Source organism: Sylvia atricapilla, chromosome 5 (assembly GCF_009819655.1).
Source record: "Sylvia atricapilla isolate bSylAtr1 chromosome 5, bSylAtr1.pri, whole genome shotgun sequence".
In the NCBI taxonomy this organism is placed as follows: domain Eukaryota; kingdom Metazoa; phylum Chordata; class Aves; order Passeriformes; family Sylviidae; genus Sylvia; species Sylvia atricapilla.
The window spans coordinates 4,263,062-4,285,452 of NC_089144.1; the positions used below are offsets into that span (position 1 = coordinate 4,263,062).

Below are 22,391 nucleotides of genomic sequence, written 5' to 3' on the forward strand. Positions count from 1 at the left end.
AGTGATTCTGAATGCAAAGGATTTAAACACTCACTAAAATTGCTGTGGCATGCCATTAGACTCTTAATGTTCATAAATTGTGCTAATTCCCATTTAAATCAGGAAGCTATAGTTTAGAGTTAGAGCTAATGGTCGTCTTAGTGTTAAAGGTCTATTTCCACCAGATTTTCTTTGCTCTATTTTGCAAAATGACGGACAGTGCTTAATGACGTGATCCTGACAAACCGTTTGGGGGCTATTACCAGAAGCTAAAGTCCGTGAGAAGTCTCTCCATGCTCATGCAGTGAGTTGCATTGCTGGGGGACCAGGGCCCTCAGTACTCCACCGAGCTCACCATGGCCATGGGCTCATCAAAGGTGGCCAGCCTGATCTGCTTCGGGGTGGGCATGGAGAGCATTTCCCCGGCGTCAGGCGGCGAGTGGATCCCATTGTCCATCATGGTGGGGACCTCCTCCTCATGGTCCTCGTAGAGCGTGTTGATGTGCAGCAAAGGGTGGGCTGGGTTGCAGCTCAGTGCAGGTGTTGGCTCTGCCTTGGCCTGGTTCAAAGCCATACTGGTGGCAGCAGCAGTTGTGGCTATATGGTTGTGGTTACACGTGACGAAAGCCGCAGCGGCAGGCACAGTTCTGCAAGTCTCGGATGAGTATAGGATCTCTTTTGCGGGGTGAGGGGTGTCTAAAAGAGAACAAAACAGACAGATGAAGGACAGGAAGTTTTCCATCGTTCCAGTCCATCAGCAAGGAGTGTCCTGAACCAACAAAAGTCATTGGTGGTCTTGCCACTGATTTCACTGATTTTTGTGATCCTTAAGAGGATCCCAAACTGAATTTTCTTGGGACCCTTCGAGAAATCTAAACAGGACTGTTTCAAATCAACAGGGCTGTAAGCTCAGGGAAACAGGACAAACAAGAAGTGGGGGTTTGTAAATCTTCCCCTTTTTTATGCATGCTCATGCTTCCTTATGTTAATGGTATTTTTATAAAATGAAGAAAAAAACCAACCGAAAAGTATATTTATTCCCCCCTATAGTTTGGCCGGTATTTGTTAAACAGCATGATTTAATGTTTTGACAAATGTAATGACTGTTGAGATCCACAGGATGGAATACAAAAGGCACTGATATTTTCAATGGGAAAAACTAGTGGTTACACATTGTAAGCCACTTGTCTTTAGAAAGAACTCAGCAATTTGTCATAAACTGAAGTCTCTTTCCAGAAACTGTAAGTCTGCCTTACCTGATGGACTGCAATGTAGGTCTAAGTCAAAAACAAAGTTGAAAATTTTTAATGTGAATGGGGAGTCACAGAGCCCCAAAACTCCAGTTATTTTTTTTTTTGCCCTTAAAATATTCAAGCACTGATTTAGATGAAGGTAATTGAACCAGAAAGCCCCCAGTAGATCTGAGGAGTTGAAATCAGAGCAGGTGACTGGATAAGGAATGCTGTAGAATAGCTCACATGCACATTGGGGAGTTGGAGGGCTCTAAGGAGCATAGGGATTTGGAAGTGACAGAAACTTTTATACCTCAAATCACTTCTTTGCTGGGCAGTGGGGTGATGGTAGAGGTCAGTCTGTCGAAGCCCAGAGGGAGGTCTTAGCTTGTAATGAGATGAGAGCCATTGCTTTAAGTACGTACAGATTTTTCTGTAACTTCAACTGCATAGTGCTTCTTTCTTATGTCAGTAGCTTACAAAAATAAACAAGAAGATATCTGTCTATCAGTTTATCTACTGATCTATCACTTTTCTTAATGTTCAAATGGCTTTCCTCATCACCCTAGCACCTAGAGATTATTGATATATTTGAAACACTCCTTTGAGTTAAGAAAGGGACACACAGGGAACTGAGGCACAGAAAGAGCATCTCCTGTGAGGCCACATGGGAAGGGAATGGCAGAAACCCTGAATCCCTGACCAGCACCCACACTTCAGAACATCCATCTTCTGGTCCACATAAGACACAGGGCAATTTAAAGAGTGTGTGAAGAACAACGTCAACAAGCTGAGTTTTGATTTTCTAGGTGACAAACGTATGCCAATCCCTAAGAGTTGGTAGTCTAAGAGATCTTTTTTTTCCACAGGCAGCTTTAACTGCCATTAGTAGTCTCCCACACACTCCTAAGGGGCTATTACTGCTCAGGGTACTGATCATCTACCATGGCAATTTCCATGTTGCCATACTTGAAAACAAGGCAGATTTGAAAGGTGCCAGGTGCTGGTGGAGCAGGAAGGGTATCATGGAAGATAAACGCGCCTCATTTCCTTGGCAAGGCATCACCACATCTGCAGTTGTGACAACCTGCTTACATTTGAAACATTACCCACACCAACAGCCTGCAGCCTGTTTTGTACAGCTCTATCTGTAATAATCCTTACCCTCCATATAGTTGTTAAAGAGAGAGAACCTCTGTTTCTGAGACCTGCAAGCCTTGAGATTACGAGCTATCCCCAAATCTATTAAGGCTGGTCAAACAGTGCCAATAAACTCTGCGTTTCCTTAAGATTGCTATGTAAATTATGACCTGTGGAGGTGGCATGGGCATCATGACATACTGTACCTTTGAGAGAGGAGGTAACATGCACTACAACATTCTCTTCCTGGTTTAAAAATCCGCCCTCTTGGCTTTTTGACGTAGGCATCGAGGGCATGGCTTGAACCTCTGGCTTGGGTTTTTTGCTACTAAGTATATATGGATGAACATCCAAGGAAAAGTGCCGTGTGTGCTTTTTTTCACTGCTTGTGCTTGGGATGGCATTTGGCTCGCTCTTATGAGCAGAGGATTGCTGTGAGGTTTTTGCAGCAGACTCCAACAAAGGAGCTATAAGGCTGTCTGTCGCTGTTTTCCTCCGCACAGGCTTCGGTTTATCAGGCTTATGGTTCTCAACCTTCATGATGGCCAACTGCTCCTTGAATGGCTGGGGAAGGGGGTTGGTAGTCGGGATCCATTTCATCTTCTTCCTTGGTCTCTTAATGATGAGCTGCTCATTGGCATCGATGTCTGCTGGATCAACACTTGGGTCTATGGTCTGAATCCCTGAATCACGCATGGTTGGAGTGGCATCATGATTGGACTGGGCCAGTGCTGCCAGCAGTTGGCGTACCACGTTGTCATACATCAGATCACTTTCGTTGGTGATGAAATCCAGACGGTTCAGCGACTTTATGTGGTCCCTATTTTCATTGCAAAACATGGCCAAAATATTGATATCACAAAACTGGGACTTCTGCCACTGTTTCTTGGTTTTTATTCCAACTTTGTTCAGTTTATCAAATATGAAGTTCGACTTGCGAAATATGAAGAGGTGAATCAAGTTGATGAGGATAATCAAGTTCATGAAGCAGAGGAGAACGATATCCACACCAGCAATAATCCGCTGGAGCTGGACAGATGGCAGTTTGCAGTTCACTCTGATGTGCAATTTGGAGCTGCTGGTTTTGTCTGGAGGCTCACCTAGTGCACATGTAAATTCATTTTGCTTCTGTGTAGCATAGTAGGTGGATAAGTACGTGATTGGTATGATGCTTAAAAAGATGATGAACAGATGTCTCGCAAGATAAAGCTTAGCTAAAAAGTTGCTCCGTCCTCTTCTTTCCAGGTATTTCTCAAACAAGTTCTGCTCAGGGCTTTTTTCCTTCTCTGCATTCTCAATGATTTCTCTTTTCTCTCTCTCGGTTATGCCTGGCCCTTTGGACTGAATCTGTTTCTCTATTTTCGGTGCCCGCCCTTCAGCGGCGCGGTGGTAACAGTTATCGATCTCCTGAAGCAAAAAATTAAGCTCTGAAGTCAGTCGAGTGGAGGCCAGAAATTCCCAGCCCAGAGCTGGAATGTACATTATCCCAGCAAAAGCCAGCAGCGCATAAGGTAGGAACTTATGCTCAAACAAGGAGGGCCAGTGGCTGGCATCAACTCCTGGCAAGGCATCTTTTAATTCTGTCCAACAATATCCTCTGGCATACAAGGCTTGATCGCGGGTGAAGTTGTGTGGTGTGTAACAGTATATTGGCTCCTCTGTATAACAGAGAGAAAAGTCACTGCTGTGCATTTAACCTACAAAAGGAGCTCTGGAAAATAAACATTTCAAATGATATCAATTTTATTTTACTGTATCTTTACACGACCATTAAGCCCTCCACATCTATTAGCCAGATCAGGCTGCACATATCCTCACAAACCCTATGGCAAAACTATTTACCTGAAAGTTTTAGAATGAGCCTGAGTTAGAAATGTCAGCAAGAAATACATATTTTGGTTTAATGACATCTCTGAAAACAATATCCGAAGCAACTCTAACGTGAACTCTGTAAAGCTAAAAAACCTGATATTCACTCCAAAGCCAGTCACTGAGGATGTTCCATGCAAATGCTGAAAATTAGATGAAATTTAAGATTCATCCCAGCTAAATATTCTACCAAATAGAAAAAAAGTTAGCTGTAGATTAAGGCAATATTTTTAATAATTGTTACCAAAGTCAACTCATTAGATATGGTAGAAAAAAATGAAACTCGAGACATACAAGGATTTAGTCAACTGTATTCCTCTCAGCTAATGTGAGATTAGCTATCCCTCTCAGTGTGGCTGACCAGGACAGAATCTGATGTGTTAACTATTTATCATCATGAAAATTTAATTCTACATTTGAAACTATAACTTTGGTTTTTTTACACCATGTGTAATTAAATGCAGCTCACCATCAGACAGTATTACAGAAGAAACAAATACTGTGGATCGAGAAAGAAATCAGACAAAGTAATAGGAGAAAAAGTATAGCAAGGATTATTAAATTCACAGTGATGAAATTTTTCTCTCAGGAAATGTTTCAGTCATATTCTGCTGGAGGATGGAAGGGTCTGTCAAAGGAAATTACACCACATATTCGTCTATTTTAACACTCCTTCTAAACATTTGTATTTTATCATGATCATCAGGATGTTAAGATAAAGATCCTGACGCAGTAGATAAATTATGTTCTTACATGATCTATTTTTTTTTTCTAGCAATACATGAAAGAAAAAGAGAAAAACTCGTGAAAGCTAAAGCAGCACTAATTCCCCAAAGAACAATGACCATTATGATGACACCCTATTCAAAGAGGAAGACCATGTTTTCATGTTTTGACAGGTAGAACAAAGAGAATATATTTTACAGTGTTCTGGTACACCTCTAAAATACTTCCCAGAATGAGACCCATAGGAGGAGGCATGCTCTCCTGACTTGAGAATCACTCAAGAACACCAAGCCCTGCTCTGGTTCTGAATGTAGTCTACAGTTCAGATCAAGAACAGCTCCTCTGAAGAGCATGGTTCTCTTTTATAACAAAAATGAAAACAAACAATATCATATTGATAACAATAAATAGAATATTAAAAATTAATAGACAGGCAACTCCTCCTGATCTTTCTGGCTTAACAAAGGACTCCTTGCTTGACCAGTTACTTTTCACATGTGAGCAAATCAAAAATTAGTTTTTTGGCGTGGAGGTATAAGTCTCTTCTGTGACCCAGAGAGAATTAACACCACCAACTTAAACAGAGTTGACAGAATAAATGCTGCTTCTCAAGGCAGCATGTAAAGTGAGTATGCTCTGCAAAGCCTTTAATATCACTTTTGAAGACTATTTTAAAATTATCTAACTTCAGTCTCAGAGGATAGCTTAAAGCACTCCCATTTAGACTATTTTTGTGTACTGATAGTTGTGTAACAAGAAAAATGCTCATAGATTCCCTTGGTTTAGTAATTATGTGGCCTCCCAAACCTACCCACGAAGGGATGGATACAAAAAATTTAATCTGCTACTATCAAAGACTTATGGTAGAATTCTCCAGGAGTCCAAACAGATTCCTGTGTAAAAATGTTCCCATGGGGTAAAAAAAAAGGCAAAGCAGAATGCTATGTTTCTCCTAAGCAGAAATTTTTTGAATTGGGTATCCTTAAGCCCAGTAGAACTTTCCAATATGAAATAAAGTTTCCTGTGGCATACATGAGTTTATTTCTCCTAGGCCTCAACATCACAAGTACTTGGGAGAACAACAGCAAGTATTCCTACAAATCAGCCATAAGGATTATTTTTGGATTCCTGCATCAATTACTCCTACTAAACTGATTAGTTCTCTTCACTGAGACCCAAAAACCAGGGTGACTTTTGCAAAAATTTTATATATACACAATAACAATCCAATACACTTTTCTTTTATAAATTAAAAAAAAGAGAAACCAACGAAAATGTCTTAACATTTTACATTTACATTGGACAGATCACTGAGAGACTAACCACTCCATCCATTGCTGCTGCTTTGGTGAAAAAAAGTCTAAAGAGCCTTACAACTCCAGTTTGGACTGACCAGCTGCACTATAGGCTACAAAATGAGGCTGCCCCAAACTGTAGGGAAAAACAAATATCACTTTAGAGGAATTTGTTCTCTTTTCCTCTGTTAAAAATGTTTTTATCTGACCCAACAGTCTGTGAGGTTGTAAAAGATTTCTGATATATTTGGCCAGCTGAGCATGAAGTCCCAGTCTTACTCAATGCTTTGTACCTTGTTGCTATGAGTCTATTATTTTCTTAGCAAATTTGCAAAATTGGCATGATTTTCATTGTATGACATGTAAATCCCAAGACCCTTCAGACAAAAACGAATCCTCTGTGGAGCCAGTGGGACTTCTGGCTGACAACTGATTGAAGTGGGAGCACTGGGATTCCAAACCAATTTTATTCAAACAGTATTTTCTAATATAGAATCATCGAATCACAGATTGGTTTGGGCTGGAAGAGATCTTAAACATCATCTAGTCTTGGCCCTCCTGCCATGGGTAGGGACACCTTCCACCAGACCAGGCTACTCAAAACCCCATCCAACCTTGCCCTGAACACTTCCAGGTATGGGGCTGCCACAACCTCTCTTGGCATTATATTTGAGCTATATTCACTGTCAGAGAACACCATAAATTTTGGTAAAGTTATTCCACAGGGATATTTAGCTTAACCCTCTCATTGCAGGATTTGACTCACAAAGGATTGCATGAGACTTGGAAGCTCATTGTTCTAGAAAATCGTCCAGACAATGGAGAAGAGAGGAATTCCCTTCTGAAGTAATTCCAAGCAAAAGACTCCTTTAGCTGTTGCCTGGACAAAGAACCTGTCTCTGTCATTGACAAGAGGTTGCCAAGCAGGATCCACACCAGGTTTTGAGTCAGCTTTTGTGGATATTACTTCTTAGACAATGGCAGCATTTAACCTGGCATTTAACAAACACCCTGAAGGTGTTTGATCCAGGTACAGTAGGGTAGGAGACTGCTTCTTCTCTACTGCAGCCTGTGTCCATCATAAATTAATGAAAAAGAAAAGCACCATGTCAATAACTGATCCTGTTATGGAAGTTGGCAATGACATACAGCTGGATCTTTACATGCAGATCTGATGAGGACAGCAGAGGAACAAGTTGTTCTCACACATATACCTCACTTAGCTGTGAGCTGCTTTATGCAGTCTCAAGAAGACACAGCAGATTTGTATTTTTGGTTTTAAAATGTTCTCCTGACAGTTAAGTAGCATTATAAAAGGTTGCAATGGTTTTAAAATCATAGCCCTGATGTTGGATCATGTAATATAAAAAATGGATTTGCTTTGAACATTATATTCATAATTCTACTGATACTCTTCTTTCACCCTGCAAATTCTTAAGCAGTTTATGAAAGTCCTTTTTCATAAAACCATTCCAGGCACCATGAAACACAGCCTTTTCCTGAGACACCACAGTTTGTGTATGGAAATGAAGTAAAGTGTTGCAAAGAGAATTTTTGAAAAGCTTAGGGAGCCATTATTATGGCTGAGTGGATTGGTTGTCCTCTTGTCTAGTCTAAAGCCCATAAAAATAATTTCCCTGCTCCTTGAAAGATATATTCTTAATAATTACTACATAAAGAAAAAAAAGTCTTTGATGGTAATATATGATAGTTTTTTAATACTAACTTAACATGCATGCTAAGAAGCTGAGTTTCCTTTTTTCAATATGTCACGTTTTCAACAATTGTACATAAATGCATTTTATCCTGCTCACTATGTACATAAGTGGCTTCTAGAAATCCTCAGAACTATCCTCTAGGATGAGGTATGAGAGAGATCTCACTGCATTTTTCAGACATGTAATCAAGATGAAATAAACAACACAGAATTGCTTAGTTGTGTAATATAACTGATTGTGTCATGACACTTGAAAAACTAAAATCCCTTGGCAGCTAAGATTTTTCACATGCCCCATTCTGCAACATCCCACCCCATCCCATCATTTTAAGTATTACTTAAATGGAGAGAAGTGACATGTGGGAGGTCCTGTGGCACAGAAGTCATACCTCAGGGGGATGGAAGAGCAAGGCTGCAGAAGACATTCAGGGCAGGGAGACGGAGAAAGGAAGGGGCTGTGCTCAAAAAAAAAATATTAGAAAGACTCTAAACAGACGGTGTGGAAAGGAGTGAAGTCAAAAGTACTGAAGCTAGGAGCTGTCAACTCTGCTGCTTTTAGAAAAGCCTTGGAGAAATGTCTGTGGGCTTCCTGCAGGCACAGGCTCCCACTCCTACTGTTCCCAGTCCAAGCTCAGCTACCTCCTTTCAGTGGTTCTTCAACCTCTGTATACCTCAATATACATTCAACTGTCCTCTTTGAGAAGTCCTGAATTAAACACCGTCTTTCAGGCTGCAAGTGGTAGGCATGAAAAGATGTTAGAAAAAGAAACCTGCTAAATTTCAAACAGGAGTTATAATACTCCAGGTTCTGGATTCCTCAGGAAAGAGGCTGGAATGCTGAGGTTTGGGGTTGGAATCCCCAAAACTTCCCAGAAGTTTTACAGAAAGGAATCTCAGATGTGGAAATGGAGTTACCAGTGGAAAAACCTGATGACTCCTGTTCCTAGAGCATTTCCTGAAATTATACCCCAATACAGAATCATAGAAATGCTGTGTCCCACATCCCACACGAAGCAGGGTCAGAACTGACCAGCTTGATCAGGGTTTTGTCAGTCTGAAAACCTCCACAGTCAGAGGCTACAAAACCTGCCTGTGCATCCTGCTCAGGCAGGGACAATGCTTGATTGTCCTCAAAGTGAATTTTCATCTTTAGGTCATGTCCAGCAAGAATGGCTGATCCATGCAGCAGCATTTTTTTTTTTCATTTTTGAGAAATGGGCATTTCAAAAACTGAATGCAATGGCCAGTTGCATTAGGAACACATCCAGTAAAATACACGTAAAAGGCTATCACAGGCATACATGTGGCTAGAGCTGAGGCCTCAGTGTTGCATCTCATTCAAAGGAAGAGATGCCACAAGCACAGCTCACCAAGGAAGCCGTGTCTGTGTGTGCATACATGTGTGCATTTGCCCACCTTTATCAAGAAACACTTTGTGAGAAATGTGGCCTGGTTTATTGTACACTAAAATGACACTGTCAGGAAGATACTGTAGATATGCATCACTCTCCACTGTCTATTCAAAGTTAAGACTTTACAAATCTTCCTGGGAAAGGGAGTAAATTGCTCCTAACACACTCACCACTTAAACCCAAAGATAACAGTGACAATCTCTTAGCATTCAATGTTGCAAATTAATGCAATTTTCAAGCTCCTAAAAAGACTTAAGCAACTGCATGCATTGGACATTTCTCTTAAATTGATGTGATTACTCCCAGTGCATAAAATCTGGCACATACATCTCTCTTTGAAGAAGTGATGCTGCAGTTATAAAGTTCCTAATATATTATTCTGAGCAAAAGTTATTTAAGTAAATGTGGACAATACATTTAGAGTGCTTTGGTAGGCATTATGAAAAAGAGAAAATATTAATAATAAACAGTACATGCTCCCACATAACAGGGAGAATTATTTTTCTTACCTACTGCATTCCCAGTGGAATAAAGTGTATTTGCCAAAATATAAACCATGATAACAAATTGCATATGCCTCCCGCGACCTCCAGCTTTTAGAATTTACTCTAGAAAAAGAAATCACTCCTCATTAATCTTCCCACTGAAATGCATTAGTCAGCATTCCAGTGCAATAATTGAGTAAAGCAGAAGAAACAGTACGATTTCCCAACAGCAGACAGAAAAGAAAAAAGGAAAAAGCTTTGAGAAAATATAATACAAAAAGGTAAAAAAAAAAGATGAAAATTCTCATGCTTGCTACACCAAGGCAAAGGTAAGTGTGCCTGTTGTGGGAAGATTTCTTCAAGGATCTAGTGGCAGCATGACTGCCACTCCCCCACGTGGGGTATAGGCAGCAGAACTGGTGATTCAGGGCTGCTGAACAGCCTGGATCCCCCAGCCTCTGGACAACTGCCTAAACACTCTTGCTGGAGACCCAAGCTAAGGTAAATATACTGGCAACTATACTTACTGAGTTAAATATACCACAGACTCACCCTAGCCTAGTGCTTCCTAGCAACTGGCATTCTTAAGCAGTTTATGAAAGTCCTTTTTCATAAAACCATTCCAGGCACCATGAAACACAGCCTTTTCCTGAGACACCACAGTTTGTGTATGGAAATGAAGTAAAGTGTTGCAAAGAAAAATTTTGAAAAGCTTAGGGAGCCATTATTATGGCTGAGTGGATTGGTTGTCCTCTCCTGTTGTCTGGTCTAAAGCCCATAAAAATAATTTCTCTGCTCCTAAAAAGGTATCATCCTCATAGCTGTGCCCAACCTGCCTGTGAGGATAAGTTGGCAATCCAGTCAGGATCTCTGAAGCACTCCTTGTGCAATCCTCTCCACTTGTCTCCAAGGAGAAATTCAACACTTAGGCAGAATCTCTGAATCTCCCTGCCCATCTCTTCCCAGTACACACATTTCTAACAGACAAAATAAATTAGAAACTTCCTGAATTAAGCAATAAATGGCACTATTTAACAAGGGTATTCCTTATACTGCTTTGTGACACATACATAGAAGCAATCTGACATACATGCCTCATTCATCTTGGGTACTAAAAGGATTGCACAAGAAAGCAGGTAGCAAACAGTTTATTTTTAGAAACAGAAATCATTTATTTAGTACTTTTTCAGCAATTTTTAAATGGAAAAGAAGAAATGTCCTGGACCCTCTTCTCTCTGGAAAAAAAATGAATAAAGAACATTTATGTTACTGAGGTTGAAAATGTAGTCTAAGAAAGTAAAATATTATCTAAACTGAATAAATATCTTCCATCCCATTCACAGTCCACAAGGAACATGTAACTCTGCTTTGAATGATTTTAACAAAATGCTAGCTAATACCCAAATTAACTGTCAGCAAAAGGAAAAGCTCACTTAAATTAACTAGTTTATTTCAACTACTTTATTTAAAGGACATTTAAAGGTTAGAAATTAGTACAGCATAAGGATGGATCCCTGCAATTAATTTTGTGTGTCACACAGTCTTATTTAACTCACTGTGTTTACTCATATGAATGAGAAAAGAAAACATCCATTAAACGAAGCCTTAACTTAGCAAGCTAATTATTAAGAATTACTAGTTTTACTGAAATAAAAAGACAATACCTTTACCTTTCTTAGGGAATATTTTCTCCAATCTGAATAGAGGTTCCATGCCCATGAAGTCTTCCTAAGGTACAAATTTCTCCATGATCAGCAAGGTAAGGTAAGCCTTTTTTGCCCAATCTCTGAAACCACTTGTCCTGTTTAAGAAAAAATTCTTGAAAAGAAAGTCTAAAAGAATGAGATAGGAAGCCACTGCTGCTCTTAACTTTTATTGGCCTATACTCTGTAAGGATTAGTCATAGTGAGTGAGATGTAGATGAGCAATTTCAAAGATTGATAGGTAATGGGTCACCCACAAGGGTAACTGCAGTGCAAGGGTAGCAGCAGGTCTCCCTGTATTTCCAATTTGGCTCTTTTTGCCTTGCTTGAACTCCATATGTACTGATTCTGTAAAATCAATGAATTAACAATGCACTTTCCTAGAGTATATATAAATTTACAGGACCATATTCCCTGCATGTAACAGACACTGGCTCTTCTCAAAGTAGCTGGTGTGCTCACCTTTAGTGGCAATCTGAGGTTAAGGTTTTGTACTCCTGCCCAGGTTAGCCAGGAGAAAAAGACACCTGCTCCTGCTTATCTGCTGTGTTGGAAATAGCAACTCTTATGAGGAAGGTGCAGAAACACTCAAATGAAATCCCTTTGGCTGCTCCTATAGAGAAATGTGTCCTCAATAATGAGCTGCCATCTACCATGTGGTGGCCATGCAGCACAGTGGTCAAGTCACTGAAAAGAGCTTATTTATAGTGACTGGACCACTGCTGCCAAGATCTGAGGGAAGTTAGATCAGAACTTAAAGGAATGTATTAATCTAAATATAATTAAGGAAATTCAGCCATGCAGTCAGTCCTACAAAAGAGCTCTGAATAACATTCACTTCTAAATTTAGTGCTTCCATCAAGAGGTGAGTGGAATTTCAGTGATGTACAGATCCTCTGCATAGGAGAAGTAGTAAAGTGTGAAAATAATATTTCAACATTTTGCAGAGGTCAAAAATTGCTCACTAAAGATGGAACCCCAAAGCAAGTACATGCACTCAGACAGTATGTTAATGTGGACTGCAGTAATACCTGAAGTACACTGCAAGAATAAATGCTGAAATGAAATGAATCATGAAAATCCAGTGAAACTGATGATACATGAACAATGGTGGCTTCTTAAATCAAGGGTCAAGCACAAAATACAGCCACAGGAAAGCAACAGGAAACAGCAGGTTTGTTCTACTGCATTATTATTATTATTTAACGACTAGAAATTAAAGAATGGCTTGTATTAAGTACCTCTTGGCATAAACACAGCACCCAGAAAAGTTTATATTGAAAAAGAAGAAAAGGACCGACAGTTAGCTCATTAGGCAATAACATTATTTTAATAATATAATATTTAGAGGGCAGAGATGGCTGGTCTACTGCTTTTGGAAAACTGGTTCCTCCATGTGTAGAGAAGTTGAGTTTTGTGAAGTATCAGAACTGTTTTGATTCATCACAGAAGAGACAGAAGAATCTGCTCCTTGAGGCTCCCAAGGGCTCTGCCAGCTCCAGCGTGGAGGTCTCCTGACCTCCTGAAGAGAACATGGATCTCACAGAAGACAAGATACCTCAACCTCAAAACGTGAAATGATTCATCATAAAACTAAAATGCTCCAGAAATAGTCACTGAGCTCTGAGCTGCAAAACCCACACCACACATCTCAGCACCTGGCTGCAGCTCTACTCCATGAACTTTGAGCCTGAGACAGGTTTGCTGTCACTGAAGAAAAGCCAACAAATCCCCAAAGCTTGCTATCATAGTGAACAGCTGCACTTCCCCACTCAAATGCAAGAGTATAATACACGCCTGGGGAAAATCCCCAATGAGGTAAATATGTGCCCTGATTTCAATGTTTTTCTTAGAATAAATCCTGTATCATGTAAAAGAATAAAAGAATCTACAAGAATTATGCCACTTTAAGGTGAAATAATTCAGCTTTTGTAATTAAACATATGCATGTAGTAAGGGTGTCCACCGCAGCTTTTTTAAATACTGAGGGAACCCAAGGAACCCAATGATGATGCAGACTTTTCCTGAAGAATTTTATAGCTGTAAGAAACCACACAAGCTGAAATTTGCTCTACATGGTGGATGCATGATGTCTTTGTTGTTTAGAGACAACAAAGAGTCTCAAATACTTCAGGGTAGGTTTGAGAAACAATCTCAACCTTACTCTTTATTTATTCACAAGGTTTCCTCTTGATAAAGGTGAATAAATTAAGTAGCTCTTAAACAAAAATATTTTTGACCATCTCTTCAAATCTGTGGGTTATCTGAAAGTATGTAGTAAGCTAAAATTTATCTATAATTTGGATCTCTCCCCATATATGACACTTGAAAAAATTGAGGGGTTAATAATGCAAACAGGTCATTAAAGACATTAAAAAAATGATGATTTATGTGCGTTGATGAAGTCTGAGAAATGGAATTTATGACAGAAAAAAATATCTCCAGTCATTAGGAACCACAGTGGAGTAACGTATGGCTCATGCATTTCCTCAAGAACACTTTTCTATTCACCATTCACCTGTGTAACTGCAAATCTTTAAATGATCAAAACTCAGAGTCCCAGACAGTGTACCTTGTGCACACCTTGAGTTTTATCTGTGTAAATGGCCCTTATCCTTTGGGAAAACTTCCATCAGCAGTGTGAACAGCCAGCAGCCAAACTGTAGCCAGCCTGTGGGTGCTTGTATCATTTCAGTGCTTTTCAAAAATACATGCTAAGAAAGCACTTAAGTGGTACTGTGACACTCCTTAAATTCTCTTTTCTCTGCTAGTATCACCTCAGAAACAATTCCTGCATTGGTGTCATCAGTTTGTCATACACTAAACAATCTGGCTCTGTACTCTTAGCACTAACAAAGTAACTTGGGAAAACGCCACCTTCACTTTCTTTAAGTGCAGTTGGAGAGAAAAAATGGAAAGTAAGATCAAAAGCCATCTATTAGGTAAGTCACCCAAATAAGCATATGTAATTATCCTGACACAATTCGAAATAGAAATACAAATCAGAAAATTTGACCAGAAATACAAAATAAAACTCCATCTCATAATATAAAAATCTGACTTATACTGTTTCAAACATACTGTAGGGTGAAAAGTGAAAAAAACATTGAACCCATGCATATACTGTATTACACAGTAATGTAAGCATTGGTTATGCAAAAGATTACAAATCAGAAAATAAAACAAAACCTTGCATTGACACTTCAGTTATTAAACATTGTTTCCTTCGACTGCTTTCTTATGAAAATTTTCTAGCAGAAGGATGGTAGAGGGCTGAACTACACAACTGCTAAGAGACATAAATACAGTGTTTTTGAGCAACCTCTTTTGTATTTTGTAGGCGCTGTTTTAAGAACCTAGTATGAAAACCAACGCCAAAGCTTGGGTTTTGACTAAAGTATAAAAATCATTTGGATGAATGCTTTGATTTATTTTAAAAAAGTACCAGCATTTAACAGCTTGGGTGGGAAAAGCCAACATGACTGCAATATGGAAAGAATAGTCCACTGTGAATAGACAGCATGAGGCACTGTACAAGAGGGATATGACTTAGCAATACCTTGACAACACCGGTTTGGAAACCAAAATATTTCAATATTGTAAAGACAACACAACAAAACCAGCAATGTAATCTCCTTTGGAACCCACCACTCTCTGGTCCCTTACAGAGAGAACTTCCCACAGACATTACTGAAGGGGTTGCCTCTCAACCTAGCACAACACTGGAATATTTAAACCACTCACTAAAAACATTAGGTGACACAAAAGAACTCAGCAGCACATCATGAAAGCCAAGTGTCCCTTAATCGACTGGATTATAGAAGAGTTCAGCAAATGCCATGAGACACTCAACACAAAAGGCTGCTGCTGGTAGCACCTTTGCCAGTCGTGGAGGAGAGGATACAGCGCTTGCTGACCCAGCAGCATCCTACTTGTGGCTGCAGCTCGTGTGTACTAACACCATGTCAAAACCAGGGAGAGTGAAGGATAAAAAACACATGGAACATCAAACAGACCTACTTCAAACTGGCAGTCTAGTACTCCACATTCTGTACATTTTGGAAAGGAAGTGAAAATGGAAAGGCTGATGGGCTAATCTTGTTTATCTATATCAACACCACTCCAGACTGACCGTGCCTTGACAAGAGATACTGAAACATACCTAAACACCACTTCTGAAAACCAACGCAGGCCATAGCTGGACTAATACTACGTACCTTGAATCCTTACCTTCAAAAATGTAATTAAGTTTGGTGTTTTACCACTTCTTTCACTAAAAATTAACCTAAGGCTGACTTAGGTTAACAAAGAAACACTTCCAATAAAAAGGATCCCCAAACCTTTCTCACAGCAAAGAGAACAATCCAGCAGGCTTCAATGCAGCTAAAATGGAAAGACAAAGTGACAGCCTTTACTAACAGACATAAAATTTGCTTTACCACCAGCCAGTTCCTGGTATAGTCACTTATTCATACACTGGGACAGAGCAGTACTATCAAATCTGAACTCTCTGCTCATATTGGTTATATTTTACTTCTAGTTTGCACAGGAATAACCAAGTGCTAGGAAATAAAAATCTAGGTATGAGAAATCAAACCTCCAGAGAGTCAAATACAAGCATGGAGCTCTGCAAAGCACTGCATACACATCTGCATGATGCCTAAGACTATACAGGGTATGATGGGGGTTACGGCATAGTTCTGACAGAATTTCAAACACATTTGCTCACGTATTTTAATAAAAAATTTAGTTGTTATCTTTAAAGCAGTAATTTTCAAACAAAAGTAGAGCAAACTGAAGTTCCCTTGGGACCACCCACTGCATGCATTGTTACCTCAACAAGGACACTGCTATTGGAGAGGTTTCCTTTAGCCTATGCTGCCTTCTGAGAGCTCCAGTGACTCCAGGAAACCAGGAAACTCATCGTTAAATAGAGATTCTATCCACTAGGTGAGAGAAAAATGCCTCAAAAACTTCCTTTTTTATCCTCAAGGTCATCATACATCGGCCTCTAAACAGAGGATTTGCCAGTTTTATACAAAGTCCATTCATGGGTGAGTTTTAGAAAGGGAAATAATATTCATTCTTCTTTTGTGAGTGCTCATGTGGGCTTTCTTTGTGTTGAATAGTTGAATATCGCTCCTCAATGACTTTGCGATGATCTGACGCTCAGTAAAAATATGCCTCGTGGATTTATTTTAATTAACTTTCTAGGGGTGTCCTTTCTGGAATCACACTGGTTTGCTTGAAAAACGAAGGAGAATCAGGAGACTCAGAAATGACGTTGTAGGAGGTTAGCTACATGACTTCCTTTCCTCCTGTGAAAAAAGTTTCTCCCCACTGAGAGTGGGGAGAAAAAGTTCACTCCCCAGTGGGAGTGGGGAGAAAAAGTTCACTCCCCAGTGGGAGTGGGGAGAAAAAGTTCACTCCCCAGTGGGAGTGGGGAGAAAAAGTTCACTCCCCACTGGGAGTGGGGGCCAGTGCAAGAACCATATTTTACTTCAGCCATTGGAGTGAACTCTTGTCCCCATTGAAATCAATGGTCAAATTCTTACTGCCTCCTTTGAAGCCTGAATTTAACTTCCAAGAGCACATCCTAGTAGTGTGTTTGCCCTTTGCCTTCCTCCTGAAGAGAGCTCAGTTTCACCCCAAATACACTGCCATCTACAGTGAATATGGGAACAAAACCTTATCTTTCAATATATTTTAGCTATGTTACAGATGCATTTATAGAGCAAAGGCACACCAAGGATGACAGCCCCTCTTTTCACCCTGAATCAGACTGTGAGGACACCAAACATCCAGGGCTGCACAACGTGGAGCATGGCCAGCAGGTTGAAAACCCTCTACTCTGTTCTCATGAGATTCCACATGCAGTACTGCACCCAGTCTGGAACCCTCTGCACAGGAAAGATCTGCCTGAGACCACAGGGGACCATGGAAATGATTCCCCATGGAAATGATGGAGAACTTCTATGAGCAGCTGAGAGAACTGGGGTTGTTCAGCCTGGAAAAGATTCCAGGAGGACCTTACTGAGGCCTTTCAGTGCTTAAAGGAGGCTTTTGAGAATGATGGGGACAGACTTTTTAGCAGGGCCTGTATCCCAGGACAATGGTTTCCAACTGGGAAAGGATATCTTTAAGTGGAACACAAGGAAGAGATTCTTTACTGTGAGGGTGGTGAGGCACTGGAACAGATTGTCCAGAGAAGTTGTGGATGTCCATCTCTTCAAGGAACTGCTTAAGGCCAGGCTGGACAGGGCTTTGAGCAGCTTGATCTAATGGAAGGCATCTATGTCCATGGCAGGGAGTTGGACTATATGATCAATCTTTAAAGCACCTTCCAACCCAAACTGTTGTATGATTTTGTGATACATGTAATAGAAGAAAAGCACAATATCTAATTAAGGTATTTCATAACACAGTAAGTTGAGATGAATTGTGATTTTTTTCACAATATCAGCATGGTATCTGCCAAATAATTAGGTCTTGCTTCTTATGCTACTAAAACAGTAATTTGTCATTTAATTTCTCAAAAGAGATGTAAAGTTCAGAACACTCCAAGAGCAAACAAATCACTTGCATGAAGAACACATGCATTTACCTAAACAATGACTTTGTCCATGGCAACTAAAACAACAAAATTAACTAAGTAAGTTTATCTTCATCCACAGGCAAAATAGAATATACAATACATTATACTAATAGACATCATGATTATTAAGGTAGTCAATTAAAATCTTTTAAATAAACACCACATATTTTCTTTGTCCTCTACTGTAGGGCTGAACTTTGCTTTCTTATGTGCTTCTGAAAGCCCTACACCAGAGCAGCCTCTGGCCCCAGAAGACTTACTGCTGCCTGGGGACTTCCAGGCTTTCCATGAAGATGGTGTGCCTTCTGCACACCCCCAGAGCAGGGTACCCACCCTGTCTGACCAAGCAGCTCTCACTGCACTTGTTGGACAGACTGTACAGTTGGTCTTGACTGCACTTTAAGCTACACTTTGCACACATGTAATCTCAAATGTCAGTCAGTGAGATAAGAGGCTCTTATCTCCTCTGCCCACTGATCATGAGGGTTCTTCCAGTCGTCAACAAAAAAAGCTTTGTGAGAAACCATTGCTTTTAGACAACTCCATTTTTATGTCTTGGCTGCACACACCATTGTTCCAAAAGCTTTAGCAATACTGATTAAATAAGATGGTACAGACCCCAGAAAAGCTGGTTGTTTCCAGTTTAGTGGCATGATGGTATCTTCACATGGCTTGTACTGGGTATCATTAACAGAACAGGGAATAATGGCAAGTATCAGATAAGCACACAAGGGCTCACAGCAAAGTGTGGGAAGCTACTGTGATATTCACAACCAAAGGGTAGCAGCTACCTTATTCAATTTCACCAGCAAAGTTTGTACTTGCACAGCCACTGTTTAAATTGCACAGAAGGAACAGTATCCAAAGGTTACCATTATTACCAGGGTCAGTGTCTCTGGACAAGCATGACTTAGTAAAGAAGTCTAAGTAAATACTGTTTTAAAAGAGCAACATCTGATTAAGATCACATTAAAATTAATGTAAGTTTTGCTCTTGAACTCTACAGAAGCAGAATTGAAATCACTAACCTGAAACTCTTTGACTCAAGCCTAAAAAGGTATCTGTTTAGTTTTATTAGATTCTTGGAGGTTTTTCTGTTACATTATTTTGCGTAATTTTTTTCCTTTTCCCATATTCTTTTTCTAACTGCAGACCAAATGAAAAAAACATGACATCGTATGAGAGAAGAACCTTATCCCACGTTTTCTCATATATATAAGTTATAAGTTATAAGTTATAAGTTATAAGTTATAAGTTATAAGTTATAAGTTATAAGTTATAAGTTATGTCCTGGCAGGACACAATAGGCTCTGCTCTCTGTCTTACTGGGTCAAATCAGCATACACAGCCCTTAAGCAGACACAAGCAACATTGCTTTTAGTCCTTCTGAAAAACAAATCTAGAACACAACTGTGAGCCTAGACAACAGCACAAAATAAACTCAACAGCAGAAATACAGGCAGATGTGAGCAAATTCAGTAAGCCCTCTTTCTTCCATAAGTGTGTGGACTACTCAGCCTTGCAGAGGGACATGCACTGTATAAATCTGAGTCTCAGACTTCAAAGTTCTTCCATGACCTGCAGCCTCAGATGACTTCTTCATACGGAGCCATCTACTGCTATGTGACCAAGCAGAGAGGCATCAAAGGGCTTCTGCTAGCAATCTTGCACTGTGTCAAGGAGCACACATGAAGGGGGCATGAGCTTGCCTGCATCCAAGGCTGTCTTTAGGCCTACTGAGGTTCAAATCTGTACATCTCAAACAGTATGAAAGCACATATGTAAGCACGCACTCTCGCGAACTGCTGTAGGATTGCCTTTTTATTAGCTTAGTTCTCTACAGAGAAACTGATCACAAAACTTTTGCATTCCACAGAGGATCCTCAAAGGTGACCTTGGAACCAGTCTTTCAGTTGCTTTGAAGAGCCAGCTTTCATGTACCTGGTAAACATGGTTTCTCCAAGACACCTCCAGAAGACCATCCAAAAAATGAGGTTCTTATTAACTGAACTGGCTGAAGATCTTGAGCTATATAACTATTTTTCAAAAAACTGAGATGGGTTGAAAAAGTTTTAACTATAATTAAGAAAAATCTCCAAACTCCATTTGCAAGCAGTTATACTTCTAGGTGATTTAACTTTACCTCATAATGAAAACAAGTGTTAAGGATTGGAAGTCAACCCAAAGCAGCATGCAAAGTGAGACCTTGATTCTGGTATGTTTAAACTGGTTAAATACAGCCAACTCTCACCAACCTCACCAGCTACAGACTGTCAGGTCAGTCCTGTGTATTAAAGTGCTAATAATTGCCCATGGATTTTCAGGTGGAGCTTCAAGGGACATTAAAAGCAGTCATGCACTGGCAGCTACACTCATCAAGCCTGAAATCCACACAGCAAAACAATGTTCACACATGTGCTAGTGGCCCAAAAGGTGTCCTAACAGTTTACTGGATCAGTACTTTTAAGGCTCACCAAAACTTGACCTTCTGAGACTTGTGGTGGTGGGCACTCAAACCAGGCTTTTTAAACTGTTACCAGTTAATGCAAGATGCTGGCCCTCAGCAGAAACAGCAGTGATTTCCACTGTCACATTATGGCAAAGCACACTGCTTGGGGCTCCAGATATAGCATCAGCTTCCATGAAAGCATCAGCCTCTCCCTGGCAGGCCAGTTACACTCACGCTGTAGATGCTTGAAGTAACATCAGGACAATGCTTGACATCAGCCAGGGTCCAGCACAGGACCTGTCAGGATCCACCTCCAGCATTAACCTGCTCTGTCACCCACGTCAGCTCTCACCTGCTGCTGGTCCATGGACACCTCCTCACGCTACTGCTGCCCGCAGGTCAGTGACCCGGGGCTGCTCACAAAGCGGGGTGGCTGGGGATCCCTCCCCACCACTCTCCTGCCAGCCGAGGCAAGAGGTCCCCGTTAGGGACCGGCCAGGACGGCGACACCACTGCCCTGCCCACCAGCGGCCCCCTCACGAGCACAAAGTGGCTCTCAGGTCGTGGCCCTCCGCTGTCCCCACCCAAGGCGAGGGCTGGCTGACACCTCTCGGCACCAGCGTCTCGTTCAGCAGCCACCGGGACACGACCCTGCCCGTCCTGCCGCCCTTACCGGCAAAGTTCTTGGTGAAGACGAGGGTGACGAGGAGGATGGGGATGAGGACGGTCCCGATGGTGACCACGCGGTCGAAGGGCAGCTCCAGCTTCAGCTGGAGGAGCAGAGCCGCCAGCGCGCCCGCCTTGTCATCCTGCTGCCCCGGCAGGATCAGCTCCTTCAGCTTCTCGCCCGCCAGCAGCGCCGTGGCCATGTCGGGGTGGTTATCGATGATGTGTTGCATAAGCGGCGGCGGCGGGCGGCCTCACGCCGCCGGGCTTCCCCGGGGACGGGCGGCGCCCGGCCGGCCTGCGGGGACAACACCGACAGCGGTGACAACGCCGACAGCGGTGACAACACCGACAGCGGTGACAACGCCGACAGCGGTGACAACGCCGACAGCGGTGACAACGCCGACAGCGGTGCCGGCGGGGCCGCGGCCGGGCTGCGCTGCCGCAGCGGCGCCGTGCGCTCCCTCAGCCCCGGGCAGCCCCCGCCGGCCCCGGCAGCGCGGCGCCGTATCACGGGAGGCGGGCGGCGACACGAGATGCCCGGTGACAGCTGTGCCATTAAGCGCTGCCTCCGCTTCGCAACCCGCGCCGTACAGCGGCAGCAGCCATGCAAGCAGGCAGAGCGGAGCCGCCTCCCGAAGTGCTGCAGACAAGGAAGGGGGCATTTACCTGGCAGCTTCGGTTCCCTCGGCTCCCCGGGGACGGTGAACAAAACCGATGGCCGGTGCAGAAGGGCGGAAGCCGAAAATAAACTTACACTGGACCTTCCTGCCGAAAAAAGGTCCCTGCACCACCGCAAGTAATGAAATCGCTCCGGGCTGGGAGCGGGAGGTGGACGATGTGCTGATGCTCGTTACAGCAGCGGGCAGCTGGCGCTCGCATGGAAATGCCCGCCCGCGCCGAGCAGCGACAGCGTGCGGAGCAGTTCAAGAAGGGGCTCGCAGCCGCGGGGAGGAGAAGGAGGCGGCGAGAGCGGCCCGGAACGAACCGCGGGAAGGCGGAGGTGCTTTAAGGCACGGCAGGCAGCAGCCGGAGCCCGGGGGCCGGGCGCGGCCGCAGCAGCCGGAGCGGCACAGCCCATGCGGGCTCCGGGCGCAACACGTCTCGGCCCCGGCCCCGCGTC

At 42.0% G+C, this 22,391-nt stretch overlaps 1 protein-coding gene across 1 annotated transcript; it reads right to left on the reverse strand.

The window, feature by feature from the left end:
- Positions 1-216: 216 nt before the first annotated feature.
- On the reverse strand, positions 217-22,193 carry PANX2 (pannexin 2). The gene is made up of 4 exons (XM_066318593.1): positions 21,938-22,193; positions 21,276-21,566; positions 2,558-4,009; positions 217-675 (listed from the first exon to the last, which is right to left on the reverse strand). Exons 2-4 carry the CDS (start codon positions 21,499-21,501, stop codon positions 314-316), a joined length of 2,040 nt encoding a protein of 679 aa, XP_066174690.1. The 5' UTR covers positions 21,502-21,566; positions 21,938-22,193; the 3' UTR covers positions 217-313.
- Between the last annotated feature and the right edge of the window lie 198 nt (positions 22,194-22,391).

Excerpts from the sequence above, each read along its gene's own strand:
- PANX2 (XM_066318593.1), bottom strand. The coding sequence starts at position 21,501 with ATGCAACACATCATCGATAACCACCCCGACATGGCCACGGCGCTGCTG. Across the intron at positions 4,010-21,275 it reads CTTCACCAAGAACTTTGCCG|AGGAGCCAATATACTGTTAC; the intron begins GTAAGGGCGGCA and ends TCTGTTATACAG. Across the intron at positions 676-2,557 it reads TGTTACCTCCTCTCTCAAAG|ACACCCCTCACCCCGCAAAA; the intron begins GTACAGTATGTC and ends GTTCTCTTTTAG.